Raw genomic sequence first — 21090 nt, forward strand, 5'->3', positions numbered from 1 at the left:
ACAGAACAAAACGCATCAAAAAGTGGAGCATGATTTGAGTGGCAGGAGTAAATTTCACCTAAACTAATCAAAACAAGTCATTTTTCTCAAAATGTGACACAGTAAAATGGTATTTTTAACAAAGCAAAAGGCTATCTTTCCTCTTCTGTAGGCTTTTATCAGTGTTATTTTCATGGTAAGATGTATGTGGCTGAAATCTCTGTATTATAAAATCCATTTTTAAAGGCAAAAAGAAAAGGTAGCTTTCTGCATATTTCTCCAGACTAATACATATTATATTAGGTGTTACTCAATTCATAATGTACAAAGCTGGTGCTCCTTTTCAGGAGTAAGACATTTACCTTAATAATGTTGACTTGTTAAATTGATGTGAGAGAAAGCAAAACTCTCCCCTGTTGAATAACCAGGTGTCATAATTTTAGTGCTTCATAAATTTTCAATTTGCAGCAGTTTTCTCCGTCCCTTTTTAAGTAAACCCTTGAAATAATTCAATTTTTAGTTTGAATACAGATTAGAAGATTTCTGCAAATCAGCTGCAGAAAACATTTTGATGTTGACAGCCTGCTGTTTATCTGCCTGCCTTGACAGTTGTATCTCCTGCAATTGCCCATTTTACACCAACTTCAACATGTGAAATAAGAAGATATAAAGTGCAGCCTTAAAGTAATGACTGTATTCAGCATTCAACAGGAGTTTATAGTATTTATTGCTTCTGCTCAGCTGTCTGCTACCCAATTGTTGAAGAGCTGAAGACTGCAGAGATTTTCTTACCACAAATTATATCTATTTGTATCAAACTTGAAAAGCTGGTAATTAATCAACTCACTGTCTCTTGATTGCTCCCAGTGTTACATGTTCATGCCAGAAAGAAGGGGTCTTTTTCAGCTCTATTCTGAGAAATCCTAACATTACCATTCCTAATTTTCTAAATAGTCATTTCTTCTCATTTTTCCTAACACCAGATGATTTGATCTTGGACTTCTCTCTGACAGCTGATCTAAGTTTCAGCTGTCTAAGTTTTCCAGCATACAGCCCAGGACATGAACAGGCTTCCCGTTTTTCCCACCAGAGGTCAGGGTTGTGTTATTAGAGTACGTGGCCAAAGCAGTAATTAGTGCTTGTTTTGATCATTTCATTTTGTCCCCAAATGCAGTGAACACTAAAGTGTCAACCTTACATTTCTGTTTGCATTAAAAATGCATAGACTGCTCTGACTTCATAAGTACTACGTCATTGGCTTTGTAACCAAACACACTAAAAGTTAGTGGTTGGTGTCAGAAGACACTGCTAGCTGTGTGATCAGATATTGAAACTTTTATTTATATGGTTCAATCAGAGATTTAACCTCAGAGAAAAAAGCAGACAGATTAAAAAAATTTCTTGCTTTGCATTCCTCATCATCTAAATTTTATTATTCTCCTAAAATAATTCTCATTTTCTCACAAGTCTCTTCACCTGAGACGTGTGCACAATGCCAAGCAGACTTCAGGCACTGATGGCTGCTTTGCTGTACGTGGCCATTTGGATACTGGCACTTGGAACACTTTAAAAAGAGGTTTCAGGTTGTGAAGAATGAAGGAGGATCTGTAGTCCTTATTAAATAAAAAGCCCCTCTTGTAGAACTGTGGTAACTTTGATACTTTACCTTTTTACAAATGTAGTTTAAAAACCAGTCAGTGCTTCTGAAAGTACTTTGAGAAGATTGGTAGTGAGAGGAATACAGGAATAACAGACAGGACAAAAAGGCAAAAATAAAAAAAAATATCCAGCAGTTACTACGAGAGTTAAGAAAATTGTAGGCAAGTTCTGAAAGATGAAAAAGTTTCCTTTCTAAGAACTTATTTTACAGACCCGGCCTGTGATAAAAGTAAGTAGATTGTACATAATGAAAAATAAAAAAATAAAAAAATCTTAGCACAGCACAAAGCTATGCTTACACTGCAATGCTTACACTTGTTTAAAACCCTTGGTTTTATTTCCAATGAATGTCTACAGTGACATACTGTCTGCTACGTCAATAGTTAGGTGTGTTTTTGAACTTTGCAGAAGTACCTTTGAAGACATTTATTGGAAAGCATACGTATACTTAAATGGGAAAAAAAAGAAAGGGGAAAAAAATAGAAAAAGGAAAAGAAAATAAAAGGATGGTAAATGTAAAAAGTACAGCGTGTGATTTTTTATTCTCCAGACAGTGTCCTCATTCTACTATTGCTTGGTGGCATATGTGAGTTGCCCAAGGATAGAAATGTTGATACAAACACAATTTTCAGAATAATTCAAATGGAATTAATACTTACAGGCGCTTCAGCTCTGAAAGTCCATGGAAGGCCCCTGGCTCAATTGTGCTAATCAAATTATTCTTCAGATCTCTAGAAAGACATAAGAGAAGGAGCAATTAATTACCACTTCCCCTATTGTACAAGTGCTATACAAGAGGAATGATGAATGTAATGCAATTCTAACCTTTATTTGTCTTCTGTAAAAGATGCAATTTCTTTTAAATTGCAACACCAAAACCATTACATCTTTTGCAGTTTATAATACCATATTTTTCTAAATTATAAGGTTAATATTAGATTTAAAAAAATACCTGTTTTAATTATTCTCTTACTTGCAATTTTCTAAACAAGCTTACCAGCCATTCTTGCCCCAGGAAAAATGTTTTAATCAATGAGTGAATAAAATAGTCAGCAAAACAAGAGCCTTTTAGTTTGCTTATTACTTGTGCTGTACATTTCTCATTTCCATGTAATGTAGGCAAAGCAGCTGTCATGCAATACATAAACAGACAGGTCAGCCTTCTGTCTTGAAATACAAGTAATTTCTCATGTTTGGCAGATAGGTGCTTCATTTTGTAGTTGGTGACATCCAGAGGATCAGTTGTTGTGCAGATAAAGATCTTACTGGCATTAGTAATCTCAACTGCTCTTGGCACAGTGCTTGGGGCCACGACACTTCTCTCATTTCAGTCCCCACAGAGATTTACTATGGAATTATCTCAGGCCTCTCCATGATGTGAACACTGAAGAAATGCCTTCACTGCAATTAGATAAGCAGGCCTAGGAGACAAACGCTGCAAATTCTTTCACAGTCACTGTTCATCTTCTGACAATTTACAATTCATAGGGAATGACTGGTGTGCAATAATATCAGTGCTGTTTCTCAGATTGGCCACTTCCAGAACATACCAGCCACTGCTACACCTCTGCCAAATGACAGCAGTCAGAGTCACCTTATTTATGACTCTTTATTTTATTGCAAATAAAACCCATGCTGAGTTAAATCATGGTTCCACAAAAACCTCTCAATAGGGTGAGATTTTATCCCAAATGATTAACTCACACTAAGACATATTTTAATTTGAAATTTGAATTATGTTACAATCAGTTTTTGTATTTTACCAGTAATTTTTTCAGGTCTTTTGAATGCAGTTCCACAAACTTGTGCTTTATACCCTTTTTCCTTTAGTAGTGATGTTGAAAAGTGGTATGTCTCTAGTCAAAGTCTCTGACTCATAAAGGTCAAGTTCAGCTTTTAGCCTGCATCATGATTACTTGTGTACATGAAGCCTTGTCTTACATATTAGAAATGCAGAACTATAGAAGCACAGCAGGCAAACTCTGTGCTGCACCCCATCTTGTGACATCACTGAACAAAATAAACAGGAGAAAGGTAGGAAGGAAGGTACAGATTTAAAATGGAGAGGAAACAATAAGCTTACTAAAATGCAGATAGCATTACATATACTTACTAACAGTGTAACATAAACAGAGGTAACAAGGATTCATAACACTATGAGACAAATTAGAAAGCGTTTTAGCTATGTCTCCCCAAAAAACAGTGCTTTTGTTTCATACCGTTGTTATCTTAGCTTCATTTAGATATGTCAAAATTCCTTTGCTTCAGTTGTTTTCACTAATAAATCATTATTCATTCATAATGCAAATAAAATAAAGTCAATAAAATAGGTTAATCTGAGTCCAACACAAACACAATAGATACTATAAGGAAATATTAAAAACACACTATTACACTTTTCAAGCACTGACGTAACTTCTAAACAGTGATGCAAGAACACAAGCATATCAATACATATACATACTTTGAGCACATGCATTGCATAGCACATGTCAGTTCTAGTTGCCTGAGCCACAGTGACAGTCCCTCAGGTGCTAAGCCAGCAGAAAGCATAAAACCCAGAAGAGTTACCTTTTCCCTGTCAGTGTACCATATGGAGACACAACCATAGCTGCCCTGCCTGACAAAGGGAATGAGAGCCCATAAAATTCTCCAGAGTTTTAAGGAAACAATAGGATGAGCCAGAAGCAGGGAAAGAAGAGGAATGGGAAAGCAGCAATTCTGGAGACAGGTAAAGAAAGCTGTCATAAAGGGGCGATGCTTGGGCAAGGATCTTGATGGTGATTTGAGCATTTGTGGGAAGGCTGCAAGATCTATGATGACTTTGAGCATGAAGGCCTATGACAGCTTTAGACTTAGGTGTAAGCTCTTTTCTTCTTCCAGAAAATCACTAAGTATAGCAAAGGCAGAAACACGAATCTCAAGGCTGTTCCTTAAGAACATGCCAGTAGAGCACAAAACAACCCCATAGACAGCAAAGAGAAATAGGGATGACAGCCATCCTCCTGCAGATTCTCTGCCCCACTCCCTAACCCAGGCAAAGCAGTTTTCTCTCTTGTGGTGTCTCCTCCTGCAGGATTTGGATGAAAGTGGCAGCTGCAGATTTTATCACAAATGAAATACAGTTGATAACATTTTTCATTATAAAAAAACACTATGTAAGAATTGGAAAAAGCTTTTTCTTCGCACCTGCTCATGAACAAAAGCTTCACACAAAATTTCTGCAGTCTCACCTGCAGAGTCCCATCAAAGACAGTTCAATATCATTGGTTTTTTAAGTTCTTTACTGTGAGAGTGGTGACGTGCTGGAATAGGCTGCCCAGAGAGGTTGTGGATGCTCCATCCCTAGAGGTGTTCAAGGCCAGTTTGGATGGGGCCCTGGGCAGCCTGGTGTATGTCAACGGTTTACAGGCTAGTTTGGTCCGGTTCCGTGACTAGAAGGGCGGAGGGATCTGCGGATCCGCGCCCCTGGAAAAGGAAAATAGGGGATCCTGAAATAATTGAAAACAGCGGCAACAATCTGAGGTGAAACAAACTAATTTACTAAATATAGTATCAGCAGAATATAAGGAGAGAGAGAGTGTGTGTCTAGAAGGTGGATCGGCCTCACCACAACGCTGAGATGAGAAGTGCAGTCCAATTGAGCCGATGAAGAAGCGCAGGCAGAGAAGCTCAAGCGAAGAAGAGAACATCAGGTGACCTTGCCGGGAGTTCTATCTCCTCGCTGACCGCAAAGTCCCCTGGGGAAATGTAGCTCTTCTTCTCCTCCAGACAGGCACCCGAAACTTGAGCATCAGCAGTCAAACCCCCAGTGCATTGCATGATGTTATTATGTGGAATACTGATAACCAAAAATCATGAAACCATGGCAGTGAAATATTAAATGAGGAGGTCGGTGGCCCTGCATGTGGCAGGGTAGTTGGAGATTCATGATCCTTGAGGTTCCTTCCAACTCTGGTCATTCTGTGATTGGTAAAAAATGGAAAATGACAGGAGTGCATTTTCCTTTGATGGCTTAGCATTACTCAATGTGTAGGTGATACAGTGCTTCATTTTTTTGGAACCTTCAAACATTCATACCAGAACATCTGGTCTACTCTCATGCTGTTCACCCCAAACACCAGAGCTTAGATACCTGCAGGCTGCGCTACTGACAATATCCTCATGAATGAAATGCAGACCCTTCTGCTTTTTACTGGGTTAAATATGTAACTAAACAGGTCAAAGGGAGTTCTTTAGTTTGCAGAAATGAGCCCACATGGCAAAGAAAGAAAGGACACTGTCCTCATTATCTGAGCTTCTGTATTCTTAGAATTTAAAAGACAAACAAGCAAACCAAAATAAAACAAAAACAGTCTGATAAGATTCATTTTTGGATCTACACTGTTTTAAACCTCATGCTTCACACTGGAATCCATCTAAAACCAACTTAAACACATAATTCAGAGCAAACATCCACATTTCAAAGAAGAGATAACTGACAATTTTAAGCTTTACATCAATTATGCACATTTTCTGTTAACTGCCAGCTCATCTAAATGCTCCACAAATTGTAACTGGATGAATCAGCACTATAGGCTGTAAGAATGATAAGCAACTCACAATAAACAAAGGAAACAGGAGGAGTGGCAAACTGTTTCCAGGTGAGCTTTAATGACAGTCAAAACAACCAAGTAAACAAAAGGTCCTTCACTTACTGAAATCTTTTATGCTCCATTTTATGGTAACTTTCCTGTTTCTCCATAACTGGTAACCACATAGGAAAAAAACAGCCTAATCCTAAACTATCATGTACAGGAATAAAAATGTCCAATTTCATGTTAGAAGAGGCAGACTATTTCAAGGAAAAGTGTCCATCGGTTGCACTGTTCCAGACGAAGACATCTGGTCTCCTTATTTTGGAAATTGCACTTAAATTAGCTAGGGCATTTTAGTAAGGATATTCTCAGAAAATTGTAGATGATTATACTACCCACAATCCTGGTACCTTCTTAGTAATTAGTATTATTCCATAACTTTTCCATATACTTCTGACCTAACAAAATAGGTGTTTTCTTTCTTGGCATTATTTAAGCCCCAAATGTGAATAATACAGATAAATTAAATAATCTCTCACTGTACAAATTCTACATTTGGAGAATTTCTTTCTTTCTTTCCATTTGTATTTTTCACAAAACTAATATTATTAAAATATTAAATTTGTGTATCCCATTTTCTAGTTAGCAGAGTTTTTTTATATTGAAGCCTTATAGCAAGGAGCATCAACTTTCACTAAGCTAAATAAGGAAACTAGGGTAAATTTGGTTGTATGTTTACATTTTTTCCCCAAGAGCCACTGCTGAGGTTTGGCAAAAGGTCACGATCCAAGCCACGCCAAGCTCAGCCCAGCCTGGGCCACACACAGGCGTGCATGCATGTGTATTCAATGAAGTGATTTTATCATCAACCAAAAGCAAAAAGGACAGAACCCCAGTATCACAATATTGGATCATCATAGCATGACCCAGTTAAGGCTTAAAAAAAGAGAATTTTATAACTACAACTTATGGTTCTGCATCATTACTGATGGAGAATTCTGATTTTAAATGTATCTATTCCAAATCTGAATGATGTTTCGTTAACAGTGTGGGTCTATATATCCACAGGCGTGACCTGAAAATAAATCAAAACCAAAGTGCCTTTTACAATTACAGATAGATGGAGGATCCATGACGTTAGCTGTAGCCATAACTGCAGCACTTATATCTTGGCTGAACAACTACAGAAAAAATAAAATACAACAATATTTATTGAAGTATGTTCCCACTCATTTTATTAGAGATGCTAGAGGTATTTACTGCATAGCACCCTGATCTTAACTAAACATGAATAGAAAAAGAACACATAATGCACTGCATTATTAGAAACAAATCTCAAATGATTGTGGTAAAGTCAACAGAGGAGAGTTCCCTTTTCCCTTACAAGTTTGAAAAAAATTGTAATAGTTAGGCACTGTCTTTTTACTTGTACATAGATAACTTGTATCTCTATGCAAATAACAAGGGAGAATTCTTTTAGTAATATTATCACAATTCTTTTACTACTGCTATCACAAGTCATTTGGTTTTGCTCATCTTACTCATTAATCTTTAGACTGATTTTTACTGACTTATGACATCTAAGAGGATTTACCTCAACAAAAGCAGCTGAATTAAGGAGGGGAAATCTGCATTTGAAATATTCACTTCCTGATGGCTTTGCTGAGATGCAGATGAAACAAGAGAAAGAGGCTACTAATGGATCTTTACAGGAATGTTTAAAAGCTACTCCCAGCCTCTCAGCTATTAGACATCTTCCATGGCCAAACCCCTAATTATCTAAATGTGTCTTTGGGACTCTTGATGCCTCAAGTTCACTGCATGCACTTATACAGGGAAAATTGCTGAAGCATACACAGTCCATTAATAAAAGAATCAATTCATCTTAAACTGCATCCTGACAGCTTGGCCATTTTGCATCCAACTCTTTCTCTCCTGACTCTGCAGGATCTTCCCCCAACTTCCAATAGATAGACTGTAGATATTTCAATACTTATTCCTAACAAGAATGTTCCGCTAATTCCACTACTTCGTTCAAATTTCTGACATTGATACATCTTTCATAAAAAATTATAGGTTGTACCAAGAGGACATCTGTGTTTAGAAAGCTGTCATTATGGTGCTGCAAACTTTCCAAAAAAGCTCTGAGAAGAGCAATCAGTTGTTGAGCAGATGCCAAATACCAATGAAATACGACTGACTTTCCGCATTTTGCATATTACTACGAAACAACAACAACAGAAAAAATATAAGCTCACATCTTCCACTTCTTTCTCATGTTAAATTCTCAAACTAAACAAAACTGCACTTTTGCTCAAGAAAGGAATACAGGCTCAGAATCAATTTAAGAGATTCACTTTATAACATTGTGATCACAGTGGTGGGAAAGAGTATAACCAATGCTGAAAGACTACATTTAGTATATATTCTGCAGTGAAAAACAGTGACACTTTGATGGCCTTGATATTATTTAAACTTATTTTCATTTTCACTATTGGTGATTGCATTACTGGCTATATACAGTAAATATGGGCTGATATCACTATCAACAACTAAAGCACACAGTGCTCCTATGAAACTCCAGAGCTCTAGGTTTGTTCACTGTTTTTCAATTGTTTGTTTTTTAAAAAAAGATAGTGAATATTTAATCTATTTTCCAGAACCAGAAAAAGTTGTGTTGCATTTAAGTTTCAAGGACAATAAACACCAACATACACAGAAACATGAACAATAACTGTGCCTTTCCAGACTCTGGTGACAGGTCTTTTGTTTGTTTGTTTAGTGTGGTAGTACTCTTCCTTATTATTCATTTTCCTTTCATTTTCTTTTTTAACCCAAGCCATTACTGTTTGGATTGCCTAAAACAGAACACCCTAAGGACAGGACAGATGTACAACCACTGGCAATTCAAGGTATTAAGGAGTGACTGGAAGTCGCAAACCAGTCATTATGATGGCAATAATGGCCTATAGAGCAACAGAAAGGTCATTGCCTTTTGGTTGTTTTTTTTTTTTGGTCTTAAATATAATGAAGATGACTCATTCACATCAAATGTGCTGTGGTAATGTAGCAATTATTCATTATTTAGGAACAAGCCTAAAAATGCTGAACCATGTCAGTAACAGTAGCTGAAACTGCAGAGAAACAGACAGGCTTTATGGCAGTTAGTTCTCTCAAAGTATCCCATAGAATGATATTACATATTTCATTTCAGTGGTAATAATGGTAAAGCAAGACTATACAGCTCAGATACAGTACTGTAACTGAAGGGACAGATGTCAAAGAAAAAGTGAGAAAATGACATGGAAAAGAAGGATAAACTGTTGGTGCAAAACTTTTGTTGATGCATTTTCCTATATAAATACTTAGAAAACATTTTAAAGGATTAATTTTCCCAGTATAAATTCTTTAAAACTTTCATTTTAAATATGACAGCAACCAAACAGAATCTGGAAAGATGCTAAGAATTCCTCTAGTTCAGTATTTTGTTACTGATAATTCAAAATTAAATGTAATTTCTAATAAAAATAAATCATTTCATTTTTCCCAGATTCTTTCTCCTTGGCCTGTTTTCAGGTAGTACAAATTCAGCAAAACATTCAAATTCACACAGCTGTTTCCTTTTCCTGGAAAATACCCCAAGAACAGAGATTTGGGAACTACAGAATTGCTCCACAGGGCTAAAGCAGTAGATGTCAAGGTGTTCGATCTCTAGTGTGCTGAGGCATCTCTGTGAGACATCTCATGGCTGCAAAGAGTTCAAGGCTTCCTCAATTTCTGCCCTGACCAGGATTCCTGTGCTTTTTCTTTCTTTAAATGAAATACACAGTCAAAATGAAATGTAAATAATACCAAGAAAGTGAATGGAAAGATAAAAAATGCTTTCTGCTGGGAAAGGTTTAAAATCCAGTGGACTAATTATTATTCCATTTTCTAAGGCTGCACTTATTCCAGCAATGTGTACTGAGAATTCCTAGATTAGATTTCAAACTGCAGTCACCACTTCACAACTTAACAGCACAATTTCAACTCTAGAAATGAAAGATGGAGGACAGAAGTAAGGAGAATACTTTTGTTGGTGATAAGCGCTGCTGAACCATGCTAACACGTTTGATCAGTCAGATACCAATTCCTTTTGCCATCCTTCGCATTGCAAACTGAACTCCTTTTTCCAGCGTACTGCTTCCTACCTTCCTCTGTAGCATCTCTTCTCCTGCCTTCTTCACATTGACTCTTCTCCAGCATCTCGGCTGGGCCAGAAACACTGCCATTCTATCCCACAGATATTTAACTTTATTTGTTAAAACGTCATCCATGCATGGAGGGATGTCTGCAACTCAACAGGTGCTTTGGGGACCCACAACCCCATTTTCTCCCTCCCTGACTGCCACACTGGTTAACTAATGGGTTTATTTTGTTTTCAGTTAGTTGTGGAAGTGAAGACTGTGTTTTGCAGTATAGAATGTGTGCTGTACTAAGAACGCAAGCAAACTGATGGGATAAATCAGTAGATCTCACTTTAAAGCTCAGAATCATGCCCACATGTGACAAAGCCAACAGTTATTTCCCAACAAAAGAAAACTAAAGAAACAAAACTGGAAAAAGAAAAAAAAAAGGTTAACATGTTTCAGTGCTGCTAGTACTGCAAGTCTGCAGGAAGAAACTTCAGTGGCAGCAAAGGTGCTTTATGGCAGCTATTTTAACACATATCTATAAATCTGTGCTTGAGACAGCTTCTCTAAAAATGACAGCATCTGACACAAATTATGTGTTACCTTAATGACAGCACTATATAAAAAGTTGTATGAGTATATCACAGAGCTGAGATGTCTGGCTGCACATCAGGCTAACTGGACTATTTCCTAACGGGAAATAGGAGCTTAGAGATGCTCATAAATTCAGTTAAGTGACCTCCTAAAATACAGCTGAATTTCAGATGTTACATAAGTTAAAACAAAAACAACAACAAAAAAAACAACAACAACAAAACCACAGCCAACATACTATCCATTATTTAAAAAGTTCTATAAACTAAATTAACATTCCTGTCATTTCTGACCATTAACATTGAGTTTTACATAAATTGTTATGCAATTTTTCTGATGTGAGATGCCATCGTAAATCTATTCATGACTGTGCAACCACAAAAATAATCTTAGTATACAATCAACCAGTTTGTTCAACTGTACAAGTAATAAATTATTTACAAACTGTTGAAATGATGATCTAACAGCAGTTCTCCAAACAAAACTCCCCAGAAACACCAGCAGGTTTTAGAGGTGCATAAATAGTTCCTTATAATAACTGTTCCATCTAAGAAACATACCTAAATTAGCTGATTAGTTGGCTACTCTAGAGTAGGAATAGGGTTACAATTGACCCAGTGTGGTATTTAATTGTAGCATAGACCAAATCCTAGGAAAGATTCTTTTTCATTCTAACCTGATAGCAGAAGCCATTGATAGGATAAGACATAATATTCCAGGTTGCACTAAGGGAGGTTCAGGTTGGATATGAGGAAAAATTCCTTCTAAGAAAGAGCAGAGAGGTGTTGGAACAGGCTGCCCAGGGAAGTGGTGGAATCACCTTCTCTGGGGGTGTTCAAGAAAAGTGGAGATGCGACACTGAGGCACACAGTTCAGTGGGCTTGGTTGGGGATGGATTGGGGCTGCACTGATACCTTTATAGTCCTTTCCAATCTAAATGATTCTGTGAAATTATGACATCTCATTCATGGCTACAGTTTGTCTAATACAACGTGCTTTCATTCTCGTTGTCAACAACTCGCTCTTAATCACTGGTAATTTCTCCTAGATTTATTTCCTTTTACTTGCACAGTCATTCATTGAATTTCAACCAGAAGTTTCTGAGTTTTGTCACATCCTGCACATTTTGTTCTCACGGAATAACAATTGTAATCATTTTGAAGATATTTTATATTTTGTCATAAAATATTTACCTGATATTATATATAATAAAAACATAAACTGTAGTTCCTTCAATGTTGAAAAATCTTTATATTTTACATCTGAGAAGATGCACACAGCACATTTGGTCTTTTTAAAACATGCTGAGTTCAGCACTTATTCACAAAACACAACATGGAACTAGATTGTGACCTAAATCATTTTTATCCAAAAATTTAAAAGGCTTCTTAATATTTTTGTGAAGTAAAATAAATCATTGAATTGCAGGTTGTGACCATGACTTGCAAATGTCACTCTAACTGAAAAATAGAATAATCTTCATCTCTTGTGTAGTCCTGTTATGAACTATTTAATTAATGTAATATAAATGACTATATAAATGCAACAATGCCTTGTTTACAGGAAAGATAAATGATGCATAAAGATAACAACAGTAGCATCAGTAACCTATAATGGCATGGTGAACTCTTCCAACTTGATGATTATGTAGGTACTGATCAAGTAAATTTAAACGTTGAATTCCAAACATCTCTTGCATCTCTTTATGAAGACAAACTTGCACAGATAAGATTTCCTAGGAACCAAGTACTTTTTCAAAGCCAAAAATAACATGACCAACAGAACAACATTCATCCCTGGATAATTGAGAAAACCCTATGACATTTATTATGGAACTTTGATTTAATTGCAAAATTATTTTATTGACAAAATATTTGCCACATAGTATGCTATTTGCACTCCAGTACACATCAGCATCTCAACTGGGCTTCTGCAAAAGCACCTCTCCTCACTCTCTTCACTTGTCAAGAAAATGAAACTTGACTGCTGCATCTCTCTTCACATTGAAAAATATTAAAATGTTTCTTAACTTAGGAGAGATTTATTAAAATGGAAACAATGCTATTTCAAAGCAGCGTTTTTTCAAGCTATCTCAAACATTCTTAGTTGAAACCCAACCAACAGCTCTTCATGCTGATGAAGTAATTTTCAGTAATCGTGAACTAAAGCTCACTCTGTGAAATAGCAGAACCTGACCTTTTCATTAAGAGATAACTATGAATCTCTGCAATAGATATCTTAACATGAATCTCATTTATCAGAGAACAAATTTTTAAGGTTGATACCAGATTTCAAACTCATCCTTTTTCCTGAGAACTCTGACTTTACGAATGTCTGAAAATAACTCAGGTCAACAGATCAGCAACAGCTGCCAGAGAACTCAATAAATATTGCATATGTTGTTCTTTGGAGGCTTGAGTCTTCCTTTTGTAGGTTACTTTCATTTAGCCAATATTGAGACATCTGTTATATTTATATACCAACAGTATATAAAGAATGCATGGACACAGCTAGTCAAATCATGTAAAAGATTCACAAACTGCAAAACAAAAATTACTGAAATAAAAAGCAGAACCTGATAATACTATCTTCAATCAATTGTCCTGAACAGCAGAAATCACATTAAACATTTTCAAATACTCAAAGCATACCAAACTCAGAAAGAGTAATATCCACTGGCCACCAAAAGCATGACAATGAAAGTACTGGCCCAGGTCCAAAAAAGCACTTAGGCTGTCTGAAGCCAAACTTTGGTGGAACATAGGTACTCAGTCCCAGAGAGCAGCTCACATCCCCCTTTTCACCTCCCACATCTGCACAGCTGCTGCAGGTACCTCAGTGCTCACTTTTTAACTTCCAAGTACACGTACAAAAGCTTTTTGGAAATTGCAGATGAGACACGTGTGTGGCTGGGCAGGTTAGCAGCACATGCTCAGCACTGCCACAGATGCAAAACAGTCCAGTATCCCGAAGCACTGCAAAGTAGTGAGGCAGTGCTGCCATCTGTCTTTTCTGTGACAACAATTAGAGCTTGAGAAATGGAAGCCACAGCACCAGTGCTGTCCTTGCCCAAAAGAGAGGCATACCTACATTTAAGACACACAGGGAGATGAAGAAGCAGACAAGAGCCCCTGTCCTGTAGAACAGTATTTCTGTATATCATCAAATGAATGTTTATAGCAAAAACCCATTTTCCCCTTGATGGAATACCATTGGCACTTCACCTCTTTTCTTCCTGGCCCCATAAATCTTAAACACTCGACTACATATTGGCACAGTTCCACCGTAGCCAGACCCACGTTCTGGCTACAACCTTTCCCACAGATATATCAGTGTGTTTGGGCTGAATATGAGCTTTTCTCTCCCCACGTAGATATTCTAGGCAGCTGGCTGCTAAGAAAAGAGCAAAAGCACAATTTCTTTCTCTCATGGCCAGGTTAGAAAAGAAAACACTGAATGAGTTACACCTACAAAAACAAATGGCTTCAGTTGTAAATCCCAGTCCCACAGAGAGTTGCACAGGAAAAGAAATCATGTCAAGCTTAACATATTTGTAAGCACTCAGTGCCTGTTTAGGTCCTCCACATGATGGCAGGTTTGGATCCTCTCCTTACACACCTAATTCCTCCCATTCACTGCACACCGAGCACCAGCCTCCAAAGATTAGATGAGAGCTACAGTTTGAAAGCTAGATATTTATGCTATGCATGACAGTGCCAGGAGCCACTAAGTCCACTGTATCTTGCTGATGATGGGAGCATTAGTGACTTCCTCTGCTACCAAGCTGCTAAATTTTCTGTTTAAGAGCTGTATGCATTATTTACTACCCATTTGGCTGTGATTTAGCTTGTTTTTTAGCTGTTTTCAGATTGCTTCAAAATAGGCCAGCACTAGGTCCCACTTTCTCTTCAAACCAGCAAGTAAAAACCAAACAAGACAGTAGTAGCAAACTGGAACTGAGTGCATAATTAATGTGACACATGCTCTCTTCCAACACAGAGAGCTCAGGTATGTACTTGGGACTGCAGCTCAGATCTCTAAGAAATAACACCGCAGTGCAATATCCCTCAGAAATTATGCAAGGAAGACTTGGAAAAGAAATCATTCTCCTTAATTTCAGAAAGATATGCAGCATAAAGTTAGATATGATTTTGCATTTCCTTTCCCACATAGAGTATTTGAAAGAGAGTTAATTCTGAAGAACAATATGCACTATGCGCATATTCCACCCTTATCCCTTCCCCTCTGTTCATAAGTGGTGAGAAAGGGCAGCTGACAAAAAAATGCCACCCCCTATCTGTCTCCCACTCAGCATACACTAACCCAATTCTCTAAAATTTCATCATAGTGTTGCAGCTCATTAAATTCAGCTGAAGGATGAGAACTGAGCTGTGCCACTAAATGTGCACAGTTTGTGTTTACCAGCAAGAACACTGCATGCAGTGTTGCTTACAACATACCCTGTAATACGGAAGCATTCTTGTTGGCAGCTTTGACAATTTATCTATTCATATCGAAGTGAAACAGAGGCTGCTTTAAAACTGTTGCTCCTTGTCCTAATGGGAAAAGAATATTAAAAACTATCACAGTGAAATCTCTGTTGCCATCAAAAGGTCATTGATCCAACAGACAAACAACCTAGTGTTAATGATTTAACAAAACATTTTTCACACAGATTACATGCTCATCCATCAATACATATTTTTCACATCAAGAAAAGATTATTTCCTTCTGAATGTAATTATGAAGAACTATTCAAATCGAAAACAATACTTAAGTAATTATGTTTTTACCTGAAGAAACAAATTACAAGCACAATCATAAAGAAGAAAAGTTTGCTATTGTTTGGAAGTTAGACTCATGAACAGAGAATTGTCCTGAAAGAAAATCATAGAATCATTTGAGCAGGAAGGGATCCTCAAAGAGCATCTGGTCCAACTCCCCTGCAATGAACAGGGACACCTACAGCTCTATCAAGTGCTCAGAGCCCCATCCAACCCAACTCTGAATGTTGTATAATTTAACAGGGAGAGAAGCTAATTATATGGCTTTCAAGAAACTGAAATACAAATAATTTATCAAAACATGTACATTTAGTTCATGATTACAAAAAATGTACATTTCATTTCAATGAAAGCAATCATGGAAATGTTACTACAAAGGCTTCAAATGTGCTTGGTGGATACCAAAATAAAAATCAAGAAGTTAAAATCCAGTATCACTCATCATCATCAAATTTCTCAGTTTTACCTGCAACCATGTATGCATTTTTCATAATAGATGGTGACAACACATTATTACATATGAAATATAAGATTTATGGAGTATTTAACTATTCTTTGTATTGCTTTTAAGTGCTGTGTTAGTCACGGCTGCTATTAAATAAACGTGTTAAAAACATTGATAGGTCAGGGTTTTTGTTGCTGTTGTTGGTTTGTTGTTTTTTTTTTTTTCCTACATGAAGGCTTTACTCTCACACAGGGTAGAGCAATGTGAACAGTCATTCTAACTTTGAATGTAATGTCTGTGTAATGTCTGATTGACTGATTCAAAACAACATTGTATGGGCAGCATAAATTTAAAACCATTCTCTGACATAGTACCTACACGTGTAGAGTACAAAAAAGTTAGGTAACTCTAAAAAGGTAATTTCTGTAAGGTTCTGAGAGAGTATGAGCCTCAATTTTAGTATGGGGTTTAAACTTTGTCTCTTGGCAAGATACCAGAAGTAACCCATTTCTACCTGTGATTTATTTCCCACTGCTGTAATTCGATTCCATCTTCAGCATGTGAGTTGTTTTCAGGTGTAACACTACAGTTCACCTAGAGCTGCCACATTTAGTCAACATTCAGGTTAAGCTTTTACTCTTGATATCCTAACAGATTGGGGAAGTATCAATCTTCAACAAACTCACCATCTAAAATCACAGGGCTAGAAATGAATAAATACTGTATTCTACAACACTGACAAATCTGTCCCTTTACATATAAATAAAATACAGAGGATGATAACCGGAAGAACTTCAGCATTTGAATCAATAAGATTTGAACTGGAAGTATACTGTTCTTTTGGCTCAAGAACTCATTTCCAGGAACAAGGACAGCAAAACATTTATGTTTATAATACAGAAGACTCCAGAAGGTCCCAGTCAGGTCTGGAGGTCTTTTGTACTGTGCTAACAGATTTTTTTTCCCCATTCTGGAAATACATATATACATATAGAATGATATATATATGGACATAAGCTCACCCATATACAATCATTTGCAGGACCAGACACAGATGTTATGGTTCCTGCACTGAAGAGACCAGAACAATATTCACAAGAGTTTTGACATTGACCTTTGTGAGACCAGAATGAAGTTGTAGAACTATTTGAAATACAACAGGAATACAAAGTAGCAGCTGAAAGAAATCTTAAATAAAACAAGATTTAAACAAACAACAACTACTCACATTGCTTTGATGAGGTTGTGTTCAATTTAAGCTACTTCTATAAACAGTGAGCATTTGGCTGGGCACAAACTTTTCACAACACAGATTCAACTAAAAATTTCCTTCCAACGAATCTGCTTCTTCTTTCTTAGGAAACATCAGTTGCCTAAGACACCAGTACTGAAGGGTCTGTACAAGATTTATAGGCAACCACAGTGTAAATTCTTGCCAGCAATGTCTTAATCACATTCAGAAAAATGGAGAATGTGTCATGTATGTTTATTTCTATAACCATCTTTCCTTTGAATTAATCAAACATGGCTTACATGATTAACTGGGAAAACAAAATATTCACAGAAGCTCTACAAGACAATAATTATTGGAGAACTGTCAGAAATTTCCAGCTTTCCTAATAGCAGAAAAATCCTGTCCCTTTCCTGAAAATAATAAGAAGAACCTGGCATAGAACAACACTGCTGGTATCTATAAATATCCACAGTGTTACCCAGAAAACAGATATCTACTGCACAGTGTATTAAGATCCTTAGTCCAGCTGATCCATTTTTTATTTTTTTTTTTTAAATGAAGCTTTAAACGTTTCCAAAAATACAAAGCATTTTTAATGGATTTCAACGGCATCTTTCTTCTTTTACATAAAATCACTCAGATGAAGCATGTTTTCTTAAAAACAATCTGCTATCTAGGTCCACGCTCCCAGGCATGTCCCTTGGAGCCATTCCCAAACTATCCCCAAAGCACCAGCGTTTCAGCAACTGGAATGACAACTTCTTTTTAATTGTTTGAGATCCTGCAGGCTTCTATCTGAGAACAAAGCATGCACATAAAGCACATTCTGTGGCCATGATTCAAGTTCTTCTGAGAATAAATGATATATTGAAACAGTGCTAAGTTATATGCTCAGCATTGCAGCAAACTGCAGCCAAATTTGTTTCCCACCCATACTACTAAAGTTTCAAGAAATACAATAAAACTTATATAAAGCAACTTTTTCATTAGGCGAAAACTAAAATCTTTGGTGAAATTATGAAGGGGCTTCACTATGAAGAAGAAAAGATTAATTATGTTTAGTAATGGACAAATAAAACAATGAATCCAAGAGAAAAGTCTATTTGATAGTTGGTAGTGATACATTTTAATACTACAAGAACAAGGGAGTATCTAATGAAGTTCAAAAGCAATACATTTAAAGCTGTCAGAGAAAGTACTTTAACACAATATGTAATTAACCTACTGTCTCATTACTGAAACATATCACTGAGGTCAAGAGCTTAGTAGGATTCACCGAAAGAATTAGGAAATACATGCCTAATGAGGACATTTACATACACATCAAACAGGATTTCTGAGGGCACAGTATAAAACAACTAACATAAAAGAAACCCTTATGCGCTTATGCTTTAATTTCCTTTCTTTAAGATTTGATAATTGCATGACACATCTGAGCTGAAATCCTGCCTCAACAGCATGGGTAACAGAGCCACCAACTGCAATAAAATACTCATCTCTAGCACTGGTAAGGGGTGAAATATTGGAGATATTGTACAAATAACCTGATTTACGGTAAAATGACTTAAATTCCTCTAATTGAACAACTACGACCCATAACATAAATGAGTTCTGAGCACTTAAAAACTGCTTAACTACCTGCAATTCTGTTAATAAATTAAAGAATCAGGCTAAGCAAATATCTCTCATTTACTTCTTGTAAATTCTTATATCTATGAATCAATTATTTTATTTTTTTTTACAAGCCAAATTGTTCAGACATAATGTAAACTTGGTGATAAACGATTCTGTAACTTAAAGCAAGGGCTTGGGCTGCAGTTGCTTCCCCTCCCACCTCCCACCCCCACCCCAGAGTTGGCATGCATTTCCCAGGCAATATAGAGTACATCACATTTATTAAATTAGGCCTTGGACTTTCAGAAGACTTTACAAAAGGTTATGTTTGTAATCTTCAATGTTTATTTTACTATGAAACCAACACATTCAGCAATAAGTCAGATTTATTGTGAAAATAAACACATTAGGGCCTTATAAATAACTGTTAGAAAAGTTCCGTATGGTATGCCAAAAGCCCCAAATGATTGGTTCATGAACTTTTACTCTCTGTGCTCTAATGCCTTGAAAAAATTGTTTATTTTTGACTGGTTATGAATAGATGAGGATTATATTTCATCTACGGCTTCCATTAAAGTATCAGGATTTAGAAAACTTCTTCCAGACTTAAGAAACTCACATTAAAAAAAATAAACTGTTGACAGCAGAAATACATAATGGAAAGGCAAAATGGAGTGTTATTTTAAGGCTGCATTTATACAAGTTTCTCAATTTGTCTGATTGTATCCCCCTAAAAATAAATAAATAAATCAGCACTCAAAGACATTGTGACAGTTTAATGGTTTTTTGTCTGTATCAATTGTTGTAGTGCAAGTAGCCGCACAGAACTATCACCTTGATCAAGAAGAATCTTACACTGCCTTATACTTGCAGTAAGTGTGCTTTATCAAGACTAGGCTCCTCAAGGAGGCTAGATGCACAACCAGCTGAATGTATGATCCCTGTACCCTTTCATATGCAATGGTTTAGTATTGTTTTCTCATTCAACACTAGATAAATCCATTACTCAATGTTTTTTGAAAGAAAGACAAGAAGAATAGCTGAGAAGCCACCAGGCAGAAGGACACAGGAAAGGGAGAGACCACCACTGTTCAGTGTAGAGCAAACACTTGATTCTGGCACTTCCCTGATCTTAAACAAATGCCTTATTGGTTTTAATTGCCAAAACTGTTCCTCTTCACATGCATAACTAAATGCCTTCTGCACTGAACTAGTTCAGCCAGCAACATCTCCAGGTCAGTTAAAGCAGGGAGCCCCAGCAACAACTCTCAAATCTTTATCCTTCCCACTCTAAGTGCCATCAGTGTATTTATAGCAAAAAAAAAAAAAAAAAAAAAAAAAACCCACCTCCATTTTGAACGAGGAAATACCTCTCCTCCAGTTTTTAAAAGCACATGTAGGACTCTCATGTCACCCAATATCCATCAGAAATTAGATGTCATTCCAAATACTGAAAAAATCATGCATCATAATTCCTCTTAAGTGAGCAGAATGACCTCCTCTTAAGGTCTGGTGGTGTTCCCCCACCCCCCTACACTCCATTTAGTTACTTCTACATGCTACAGCAGATGCACCACATTTTGTGTTAGTTTCTGCTTGAATGAATAATGGAGACACGAGCACTTGTATAAACACAAAAAGGTATTTAATGAACACATTGTACATACTAAAGAGGCTACTTTCTGCTGAAAAAGTGTAGAATGCATTCTTCCAAGTTCATGAAAATCCTGTATTAATGATGCATGAGTTTTCTACGAACTGGGACAGGAATGAACTGTTAATTTAAAACACTGAATCAAACCTGATAATTGCTCATTTAAACATTAGAAAAAAAGAAAAAAATATCCATCCCTATGCAGAAAACAGGAGATGTCTAAAATGCTGTTATTATTTTCACATAGTTTTTCATTAGAGATCATTTATTTGTATTTCTATTTTGAAAACTCAAGCCTGCTGGTCCCAGATGAGTTTGGTCCTTTAGAGCTGCAATTTGTTTTATTGTATTTTCATTCATTTTAGTTCTCTTCATGAG

The 21090-nt window shown here is 36.5% G+C and overlaps 1 protein-coding gene across 1 annotated transcript in view; it reads right to left on the reverse strand.

Moving 5' to 3' along the window:
* Nucleotides 1-21090, reverse strand: part of LOC100543833 (adhesion G protein-coupled receptor A3) — a 251820-nt gene that overhangs the window by 155965 nt on the left and 74765 nt on the right. Inside the window, exon 3 of the mRNA XM_085229268.1 lies at nt 2298-2369. Coding sequence (XP_085085394.1) covers nt 2298-2369 — 72 coding nt within the window. The remainder of the gene's footprint in view (nt 1-2297; nt 2370-21090) is intronic.

The sequence above is a fragment of the Meleagris gallopavo genome, chromosome 8 (assembly GCF_905368555.1).
Source record: "Meleagris gallopavo chromosome 8, MGAL_WU_HG_1.1, whole genome shotgun sequence".
NCBI lineage: Eukaryota > Metazoa > Chordata > Aves > Galliformes > Phasianidae > Meleagris > Meleagris gallopavo.